Source organism: Amia ocellicauda, chromosome 3 (genome assembly GCF_036373705.1).
Source record: "Amia ocellicauda isolate fAmiCal2 chromosome 3, fAmiCal2.hap1, whole genome shotgun sequence".
In the NCBI taxonomy this organism is placed as follows: Eukaryota; Metazoa; Chordata; class Actinopteri; order Amiiformes; family Amiidae; genus Amia; species Amia ocellicauda.
The window spans coordinates 614059-625000 of NC_089852.1; the positions used below are offsets into that span (position 1 = coordinate 614059).

At 52.2% G+C, this 10942-nt stretch overlaps 1 protein-coding gene across 2 annotated transcripts; it reads left to right on the plus strand.

Annotated features, from left to right (window-relative positions):
• The first annotated feature begins 910 nt into the window (after positions 1–910).
• On the plus strand, positions 911–9695 carry LOC136730044 (acylamino-acid-releasing enzyme). 2 transcript variants are annotated; one of them, XM_066697561.1, is made up of 21 exons: positions 911–1514; positions 1695–1920; positions 2789–2876; positions 3704–3779; positions 3963–4123; positions 4275–4412; positions 4699–4790; positions 5204–5241; positions 5435–5556; positions 5699–5759; positions 6056–6153; positions 6311–6362; positions 6460–6548; positions 6989–7127; positions 7300–7383; positions 7476–7556; positions 7760–7848; positions 8040–8233; positions 8360–8462; positions 8685–8791; positions 8900–9695. In XM_066697561.1, exons 1-21 carry the CDS (start codon positions 1385–1387, stop codon positions 9006–9008), a joined length of 2277 nt encoding a protein of 758 aa, XP_066553658.1. In that variant the 5' UTR covers positions 911–1384; the 3' UTR covers positions 9009–9695. The 2 variants fall into 2 exon arrangements, with proteins under 2 accessions (XP_066553658.1, XP_066553659.1); XM_066697562.1 differs by having other exon boundaries at positions 1794–1920.
• The last annotated feature ends 1247 nt before the right edge of the window (positions 9696–10942 follow it).

Consider the following 10942-nt stretch of genomic DNA (forward strand, 5'->3'; position numbering starts at 1 on the left):
TTATAGTGTGTGTATGCGGTTTTATGCATATATACAAACACATCCACACATCCCAGTAGAGTATCTTTATGCATTGAATAACAGAGGCTGTGTATCCGATGCATACGGGTGCCTTACGGGCCGTCTGATAAACGCGTGAACAAGTGAAGGATATTATTTTTAATTGAATATCTTTCCATCGAGAAAGGGAGCAAAATTAATAAAACTGAACCGAAACTACGAAAGAGGAGGCTGTCGCAGCTGGACGGGCTCCTCCGGTCGGAGGCTCTTGCTCCTCAGGCTGTGGTGTGGGGGGTGAGCCGGTGAGCACTGGGCTCAGTTTCTGCTCAGCTGGTCTCAGTGCAGATGAATGGCATCCAAAGGCCAAAGTGACTCCGCAGATCATGAATTCTATATTTGTTGAAAAATAAAAAAATAAATTGAATTCAAGGTGTTGTCTTTGTTCATGTGTAATTGTGTGAGTGAGCAGGGCTGCTGAATTGTGTGTGGGGGGTCTGCTGATGAATTGTCCACTGGGGGGGAATAAAGTGCCCATGAGAACATAATTACACAGAACACAACTCCCCCCCCAGTTGAAAAAAAAATACCTCATAAGATTTCTCCCCCATACAGTCGTTGCACCAACACTTAATTTCCCACATCGTGAGGAAAATCCCCCAAAAAGCAGAACTTGCGCAGGAGCCCCGCAGCGCTGCTGGAGCAGAAGGGGTTAATCCCTGTGGGTAACCTGATGGGCCCGAGTATCGATTACCGTTTAAAAGATTCATTACGAATACAGGGATACGGTCTTCTAAATAAAATAAAGTAATGGAAATGTGAGCAGATCAGTACGTGTGCACACGCGTGGACGTCTGTGGTTCGTGGTGCTTTCTATTGGTCACTCCCTGCCACCCCCGCGCTGCGAGCAGGTGGTACAGTCCGCGCCGGGACCCGCGCCTGCGTTCATACGGGGCAGCCATGGCGCCGCTTTCAGTTTCCAGTCCGGCTTTCGCTGCGCTTTATAACGGGGGTTTATTCTGCAGATCTGGCTCTGGCTCGCAGGCGCAGCTTCGCCAGTCCGGTGTCACAGCTGCTCAGTAAACACAGGACGGCCGAGAAACCGCCGCGCATGAGAGCCGGGCGGCGCCGTGTGTATCCGGGTCAGAGGGGCTTCGTGACGCTGTAACGCAGCCGCGGGTCCCGCCGTTTGCGCTTCTGCGGTTACCGTGTCGCCGCGTTTCAATGCGACACTGACGGCACGGGATTCAAATCCACGTTTTCGGTCTTATCGACCCGTATCCGGGCGGGAGAGCAGTCTGTGCGTTGCAGCGCGATGGCCAGAGCCCGGGGTTGAGCTGCTGGGTCCGGACAGACCCAGAGTGATCCCCGCCGTGTCCCGCAGGTCATGACGTCAGAGCCCGGAGCGGTCAGCGCCGTGTTCGGCCAGTACGGCCAGCGGCCCGTCCCTGTGGCCGTCAGCGCCGGGGCCGAGGAGCCGGCCACGCAGGGGACCAGATACATCAACCTCCTCACAGGTACCCCATCCAGCGGCGACGGGCTCCGGCCGGGTGTCAGTCCTTAAAACCCAATCCTACCTCTTGTGTGAAGACATGTATTCCCCACATCTCTCTCTCTCTCTCTCTCTCTCTCTCTCATTCATGGTTCTACCTCTCCATCATCTGACATTGGTCAGTGTCTCTCTCCCTGTCTACCAGCACCCACCTTCACCAGCCTGTGTTGGGAGAGCATTAGTGACACTCATGGTTTGGCCCACATCTCGGTCATGTACTGGGTCCTGCTGTCTGCTCTTTCAGAGTGGAGTCAGACGGAGGAGAGCCGAGGAGAGAGACTGCGCTACACCAGACAGTACAGCCTGCTGTGTGACCGCCGGACCGTGCTGCGGACGCTGCCCCCCGGACACTGCTGCCCGGTGCAGGGAGAGTACGTACCTCACACACCCCCATAGACCGCTGTGTCCAGACATGAATCACAGCAGAATGACTTTCCAGACTGTTCTTTAACGCTGTCTCTACTGGTCCATTTCAACTTATTCAGATGGAAAATAAACATTAATTTAATTTAATTAATTAATGGTTTATCAGGGCTCTAAGAAATCGAAGCATTGAGGAAACCTGTATAACCTGTTATTATTAATTAGATGTACAACAGTGTTACATTAACAGTCCGACTCCACCGAGACCAGGACACAATCTCTTCACAGCTCTTCACAGCAGCTCTGGAAGAAGTGTTTGAAACGCTGGAGTGGGAAGGAGAGGGAATCGAGTTAAACGGAGCCGATTTGAACAGCTTGCGGTTTGCAGATGATGTCGTCATATTTGCAAAAACACGTGGAGACCTGCAGCTTCAATTTCAGGAACTTTCAGATGCGAGTCAAACCAAAGTCACATTAACAGCTTCGTTCAGACTAAGAAAACTGAAGTAAAAGAAAACCTGGTCACACAAATACGTTACAGACACTGCGGACAACACAAAGAAACATGGAAAGACGTCTGCTTGGAATAACAAGAAGAGATGGGAAAATAAATGAATGGATCAGAGAACAAACGAGTGTGTTACAACATTGAAAGAGTGAAAATGTAAAAATGGAAATGGACCGGATGCGAGAAGAACTGATCAAAGATGGACAAAGGAAGCTATTGAATGGATCCCAAGAAGACAACCACATAAACATGGGGAGACGAAATGATATACTTTGCCGGCGTGACGTGGAAAAGAGAAGCTGTAGATCGAAGCTGATGATGAAATGATACAATATAAATATCTTTCCTTACATTGTCCCGGTGTTTAGGTTGCTCAGTGCTCAGTCTGCGTCTGGATCCCTGAAGGCTGTGGTCAGGGAAGCCTCCTCTAAAGGGCCGGGGCGGCAGTTCCTGGAGGTGGGTCTTGGTTTTCATCAGCTGGAACTGGAAATGGTCTGTGTGAGAACATGTAGAGCAGCGCTGCCCCTGCAGTTTCTTAACACCTGGAACCATTTCAGTGTGATCAATTGACCAGGTGGTTTGTGGAATGACTAGAGATCTGGTGAGAAGAAAATGAGCTACACTTTTCAGCCCTCGGTGACCAGAGTTCCCTAATTGATCAATAACGTCCATGTGGCCCCAGTCTTTATTATTGTTATTATTAGAGCCTCGTTCTCTCACCGGATCTTTATTATTAATATTAATATTAATAATAATAATAATAATAATAATAATAATATTATTACATGCAGATATACACTGACTCCTCCTTCAGGTCTTGTGCTACACAGACAAACTTTGTACCGTGATACCGAATACACAGCTTTTCTTTTTTATGCGGAAATGATCAAATTATTGATTTATAATTGATCAAAAACACCAAAAATCCCTTTGATAACCTACCACATTTGATAGCCAATCAGCAGTAAGGATTTTAGTATGGGGTTCAGATGAAGGCTGGAAGGTTGAATATATGTAGACTAATATTATAGCGTTGCTTTGAATTGTGTAACAACATTTTACTTTTTAGATTAAATCAGGGTTGAGTTTTGGTCATGGCTAGGGTTCGGGTCGCCAGTGAACTCGGGCTCTCGTTTGGGTTGGGGCTGCGTTTCCACTGAGTGAACTGAATTGAGTGTAGCTTTTATGGGCCTGGTTTGAAACAGAATAAAATGACAACACAGTACAAGAGTGAGACGGACTGTTTGTGTGTTCAGTCGTGTGGCGCTGGGTTCTCTCTGCAGGTCTGGAGCAGGACTGGCATGACCAAGAGTATCGACCTGACTGCGCTGAACCAGCACGGCAAGGTCTACGAAGACGGTGAGTGTCTGTCCCTCTGTCTGTCATTCGGACCCCGTACCATCAAGGTGCTCTTAAGACGCCAGAGTTGCTGAGATTGTGTGTGTGTGGGTGTGATGGGCACAACGCCCCTCTTTGTGGCAGCACAGTCGCTGTCAGCGCTGCACTAATGTGGTCCTCAGCTCTAGCGTCTGTGTTCGGCAGCTCAGTTCGGCAGCCTGGCCTGGTCCAGCTGCGAGAGCCGGGTGCTCTACGTGGCGGAGAGGAGGCGGGCCAAGGCGGAGTCACTTCCTGTTCTGCAACCCACACCAGCCAATGGCAGCGAAGGGGCGGGGCCTTCAGGAATGGAGGAGCAAGCGGGGAGGGTAGGTGACGAGTTAGATTTTAACAGAGTCGTGTTTAATCTGATCATCGCTCGGGGTTCAGCTGATGGGGGATTGTGCATGAGTCGCAGAATGCCGTGTGTTCTGTGCGTCTGTCGGTCTGTCTCTCACTCATGTTGTCTCTGTGTTGCAGGAAGACCGCAGTGTCTACAGGGAGGACTGGGGCGAGGGGCTGACCAGTAAGAGCCTCCCAGTGCTGTGTGTGGCCGATGTCCACAAAGGCAGCGTCTCGGTGCTGCAAGGCGTCCCAGAGCAGGTGTCCCCTGGTCAGGTGAGCGCAGAGGGAGGCAGTGGGGGTGCAGTGGGGGGGATGAAGATGGTGAAGAAGTCACCCTGCAGTTTGCAGTATGAAACTTTTAATGTGATACTTTTTATTGTTGTTGAATTTTACTCAAGACAAACAAGGGCCGACTTAAACGCCATCAGAACAGCCCACAGTTAGACCCAGAGCTATGTGTGTCTCTGTCTCTGTCTCTGTCTCTGTGTGCATGTGTCGGGGGGTTGTTGAGCCTGTCTGTCTGCCTGTTGTGACCCGTGGCGTGTGCTCGCCCGCGCAGGCGCTGTGGGCCCCGGGGGACAGTGGCGTGGTGTTCGTGGGCTGGTGGCACGAGCCGTTCAGACTGGGCCTGCGGTTCTGCAGCAACAGGAGGTGAGACCCGGCCCGAGCACCACGGATTAAGACTAATTGCATAGCTGTGTGGTCCACTCTTTTCCTCTCTACTCCTCTCACGCTTTCCTTTTTTTCCTCTCTCACTCTTTCTCCTCTTTCCTCCCTTCCCTGCCTCTCCTCTTTTCACCGTCCTCTCCTTCTATCCCTCCTTCTCCAGCTCCCTCTCTCTGTCCCTTGCCGACCCCACTTCCTCCCTATTAACTGAAATGATGCCTTCCTGTGTGATTGGTCAGTGTGTTTGTTGTGTTGATGGGTCAGTCCGGTGCTAACGATGCTTTATTGGATCTGCTCTGTTCAGGGTGATGAGTTACTGACCTGAAACCTGACGACACATTTACCCGAGAAAACAGGTTGTTGAGATATTAATAGCTATATATCATTTTTCTTTGCAGGTCTGCTGTGTTTTGTGTCGATCTTGAAGGCAACTGTGGTGAGTGAGAATGTAAAGAATTGGCATCATCTCTCCACTGCAGGGGTTTGAGTGGATGGAGGTGAAATTAATGAATTGCAATAAAAAAATATTCAAGCTTCTTTACTCTTTCTTTCCCACTTCTTCTTCCTCCTTTCTCTTCGACCCCTCTTTCTCTCTCTCTCTCTCTCTCCCCCCCCCACCACCTCTCCAGAGTGTCTGTCCTCGGACTCCAGCGCAGTGTCGTCTCCTCGGCTCAGTCCTGACGGACGCTCTCTTGTCTACCTGCAGGGCCGGGTGTTCGGGCCCCATGCGCAGTGTCTCCAACTGCAGCTGGTCAGTGCGATCACTGCACACTGTTTACTACGCACTGCACCACTACACACTGCACTACTGCTTTCTGCACTGCTGCCAACTGTACAGAGCTGACATTGCCCTTCTCTCTCTCTCTCTCTCTCTCTCTCTCTCTCTCCCGTAGTTTGACTGGCAGATCAGGAGGAGCTCCCTGCTCCTGGACGTGGTCAGCAGGCCGACACCAGGTCAGTATTGCAGCAGCGCCGCTTCCTCCCTCTCGCTGCCGGGCGGCACTGGGCAGCGGGTGAGGTGTGTGCGGGTGTGCCAGTCCGCAGTTTCCCTGCCCTCACCCTGCCCAGGTCAGTCCTGGACACTCAGCCCCCATGCTGGCACTGTGAACGAGGTGGATTGGGGGCTCTGCCACTGACCCTCTGTCTCTCCAGTTACTGCACCCAACATTGTACTGGATTGTGTTGTACTGTATAGTGCTGAGCTCAATCGTGGATTATGATTTCTGTCCATTTTATCAACCTCCACCCAGGGCAGTTTGCTGGCGTGTACGACCCCCTGCTGCCCCGGCGATGCTGGGCTGAGGACAGTCGCAGGCTGGTGTTCAGCAGCCCCAGCAGGAGCAGAAAGGTACGGCACAGGACGCACTGGATTGTGTGTTTGTGTTTTTAACTGACAGATTAAACTCTCTCTCTCTCTCTCTCTCTACCCATCCCTGTCTATCCTGCTCTCTCTCTCTCTCTCTACCCATCCCTGTCTATCCTGCTCTCTCTCTCTCTCTCTACAGGAGGTGTTTGTGGTGGAGGTCGGCTCTCAGAGGGTGACTCGCCTGTCGGACAGTCAGTGTCTCTTCTTTGGAGTTCAATGTCACATACAGCTGCAGTGCATTGTGTGTCGTGTGAGAAAATGCCTCTCACCTGTCTCCCCCCCCCGCAGGCTCAGAGTTTGGCTCTTGGAAGCTCCTGTCCATCGAGAGAGACCTGATGGTGGTCAGCTGCTCCTCGCCCAGCTGCCCCCCCTTCCTGGTAAATCCGAACTGAGTTGGGAATCGGTTAATTGCTTAACGAATCTCTGCGGGACTCTCACTCGCGGTGACGGGACTTGAGTTCGTAGCTCCTTGTCTTGTATTTCCAAGGCTGAGTGATCGCTAATGACACAAGCAGCTCCTCAGATCCTCCAAAACATTGTATGGCTGTGTGTGTTTGGGGCTGACATTTGTGCGTTTATCTCGCATCACCACCTGTATTAGACCCAGGAGAATAGGGTTAAAGAGACCTAGTTAATTGAATAATGAAGCCAATTATCTAATTGAAGTTCTTCAGTGCACTGAAAATGAAAACCAGATGCATTCTGGGATTTTAAGTGTCCCACTGTGATTCACTTGTATCCAGATATCGTGTGATTTTTTTTTTTGCCCAAGTGTGAGTGTGATTGAGGGTGAGATACTGTCCTTTGTTTTGAACAGAGGGTGGGCTTCCTGCCGCCTGCGGGGGGGGAGGCGGGCGTGGCCTGGTTGGACCTGGACGATCCCCGGCCCGTGCCCGACCTTGAGTGGCGGGTCCTGGACGTCACGCTGCCTCCGGAAGAGGAGAACGCACAATACGGTGAGCAGCCACTGACTCTTGTTTATATTGATCTGTGTGTGATTATTGAAAACCTGCAGCCAAGTCTGACCTGAATAATATTGCCAGTGTTTCCGTGTTTGTCTTTGGGGAGACCGGACTCCTCGGAGCTTCTTTCCTGTTACTGGTTCTGTCGTCCTCTCGCTTCCTGCAGCTGGTCTGGACTGCGACGCGGTGCTGGCCAAGCCACAGGGGCGCCGGGGGAGCGGGCGTGTGCCTCTGGTGGTGTTTATTCACGGTGAGAGAGCTCAGATTATTTTACCGTGGGTTTCCGGTGTTGAGTGCTGTGCTGCACAGCCCTGACCGGCCCGTGTGTTCTGTGCTGTGCAGGCGGGCCTCACTCGCAGTTCGGCGCTGAATGGAACGTGTCATCCGCGGCGCTGGTGGCTGTGGGCTTCGCAGTGCTCATGGGTGAGTGTTGACGGGGACGGGCCTGGGAGAGCGAGGGGATCAATGTCACACTGGGGGTGTGGGGGGGCAACTTTCTCATCTCGAACGGATCAAGCCCACCTTTGTGTGTATGTATCTTCACACTCTCACACTCACACACACACACACACACACACACACACACACTCTTGCTGCAGGCGTCAGTGTGTGACTCTGTCTTGCAGTGAACTATCGCGGCTCCACGGGCTTCGGTCAGGACAGTATCCTGTCTCTCGCTGGTCACATGGGCAGACAGGACGTCAAGGATGTGCAGGTACTGCGGGAGAGGGACTCAGTTACCTCATTTCCTCATCAATTACCTCATCGATCACCTCATTGAATTCTGGTTGCTTTTCTCCTGCTTGTTTGTTGCCGTGTTAGGGGCCGGGTGGCCTTTTCCATCGCAGGGCTAAACGGCCCGTTAACCATCCTCATATTTCACATTGTCACCCCACTGTGTCCCAGAGATCCGTGATGACACTGCTGCAGAGCGACGCGACCCTCGACCCTGGCAGAGTAGGGGTGATGGGCGGCTCCCATGGTGGCTTCCTGGCCTGCCACCTGATTGGCCAGTACCCTGACTTCTACCGCGCTTGCGCTGCCCGCAACCCCGTGATTAACTTTGCCACCCTGCTGGGCACCAGTGACATCATCGACTGGTGAGAGACATGGTGGCCGGGCAGGGTGGTGGGGATAACTGAGAGATGCTCCATCGTGTGTCTCTCAGTGAGGCGCCTGTCTGTGTGTGTCTCTCAGTGAGGCGTCTCTCTCTTTGTCCCTGCCAGGCGTTACTCTGCCCTGGGGCTACAGTACTCCTTTGACCGGCTGCCCACCCCCGACGCCCTGACCACCATGCTGGAGCAGTCACCCATCACACACGCCGCCCAGGTCCGTCAGAGTGATGTGTGCTTGTCTGTCTGTGGATGAGTAAGCACGTGTCTGCAAGAGTATTTTAGCGTGTGTGTGTGTTTTATAAGTATGTATTTCTCCACTCCTTCACACTCAGAGTTTGAAATCATATTTATGAAGCCTAGTGTTTTTTTTCATCCCAGCTTCTGTGTGGGACTCTGGCAATCATTCATCCCTCTCTCTCTCTCTCTCTCTTTCTAGATTAAGGCTCCTGTGCTCCTGATGTTGGGAGGGAAGGACAAAAGAGTTTCTCCCCACCAGGGCCTGGAGCTGTACCGGGCTCTGAAGAGCAGGGGTTCATCCGTCAGGTGAGGGGCTGAAGTCCTCGGTTCTCTCTCTCACACACGCACACTCGATGCGGTCTGTGTGTGTGCGCTGCTCAGGGCAGTGTTGATGCTGACCCTTGTCCTCCGCAGGCTGCTGTGGTTCGCGGAGGACGGGCACTCCCTATCTCGAGGGGACACCCAGGCCGACTGCTTCCTCAACGTGGCGCTGTGGTTCCTGCAACACCTGTGCGCTCTCTGACCGCCGTGCTGTGGTGAGACAGGGAGCCTCTGCGTTCACAACCTGTTATTACCTGTATGTTGCTTTTGTATCGTTTGTTTTGTACATCGTGCATTTCGACACGGACACGCTGACTCTGGCTGCTGCGCTCGAGTGGCTGGAGATTTTCAACAACGTCCGCTGAAAACAGTGAACCTGCTCTCCTTCCCCCGGACCCTCGCCGTGGACATCCAGGACTCTCTCCCACGGGGCGTGATCGCCGCTCGACAGGTTCACCGTGTGTGTACCGAGCGGGGGTCCGTGAGCTCAGCGGGGATGGCGTCTGCCCGCAGTGTGAACACATTCAACTCAAAGGGCTCTGCTGGGATGGTGCGGACGTCCCTGTGTCGTTGAGCGAGGAGGTGCAGTAATGACTGCTTTCTTAGCGGAGCCGTCCTGTAATCTCTCTCTCAGGGATGAGTGACACATGAGCCTTGCTGAGGGACCCAAGATGGCTTTAAAAACACAAGTAACAGTCTGTCTGGGGGGATGTGATGTCAGAGCTCATGTGAACACAGTGAGTGTGTCAACAATAGTGTCAGCAATCCTGCTCTGCTGATGTCAGCTGACAAGCCACAGAAAGATCGTTCCAGGGAGTTTACAGCAGAGCCTGACAATGCCTGTAATATGGAGGTTTTTCATATTAAATAATAATAATAATAATAATAAGTGTTTTCTTCATTTTTCACCCGTCTTCTGTCGTCCAGTTCAAACAGCAGTGTGTTAGTGAGGGAGTTATCGAGGGCAACACACACAACTGCTCGGCGCTGCACCACAGGGGCCGTGCACAAGGGGGCAGCAGAGGTTTTCACACATTGGGGTTTCTCTTGTTCAGCACTCTCTGTGTTCAGGGGCAGTGCTGCTGCTGAGTGTTGAAGAATAATAATTAAGAATATAAGTGTCCAGTCGAGAGGGACTGGTGGGGAGAAAAGTGTTGTGCGTACAGTGGCGTCCCGAGCACAACGCGTCTCTTCTACGCCCAGAGACGGCAGGGTGTGCCAGTCAGACCCACCGGCAGCTGAGCAGTGGCCAGTGTGGCGTTGTCCGTGGCCGTGGGCAGAGGCAGAGGATTTGGGCCCAGTTGGTGCCGACCGGAGAATATACTCCTGTGCTAAGAAAAGTCAGCTGATGAAGCTTAAAGCAGAATGCATTAAAGAGTTCAAGGTCTCCTCTGTGTTTCTCTCTCGGTGCCACTCTCCCTGTCCCCCTCAGGGAGCCTGTGCTTTCGGACGGGTGTGTCTCTGAGGAGAGAATTGTCCTGATCGTCCTGAAGTAAAGTAGAGGGCCTAATTACATTACTGCAGTCATCCTTGACACCCTTGAGACAAATATATATTTTTATTTACACACACACACACACGTATCATCTCATCCTTAATGGTGATGTCCAGCTCAACACACTGTAAGTCTGTTTTTGTTGCTTGTTGTGACTGTAGTTTTAGTGAGAATCTCATAAGGTTTTGCAGCTGAAGTTAGGCCCACTTTGCTCATCCGGTTGTTGGCATGATGATCTAGATTACCCACAAGTGTGTTGGTCTGCGTCCAGAGCAGCCTGGCCCAGGCCCCCCCTGTCTGAGCGCAACGAGAGCTCTGCCACATGTTCGGCAGACACTCGACACAGAGCCGGCGCCGTGTCCTCCTGCCCTTCGTAGAGCTCTGCTCCTCGGCCGGGGGCGGACCGGTCCACCCAGCATCTGGTCCTGCCGATACGGCCACGCTGGGATTCCACGCACAATCAGCCCCAATAAATTAAAGTGCTGGTTAATTTATTGAACGCGTTTTATTTATTGCGGTTTGTTATTCCTGCAGTCCGGTATTTGGACGTCCCCGCGGCTCTGACTCGTCCCTGGAGTTCCCCAGAGCCGCGGCACGGAGTAAATCATAGGATTAAGATGTAGTTGTGTATTGATTTATTG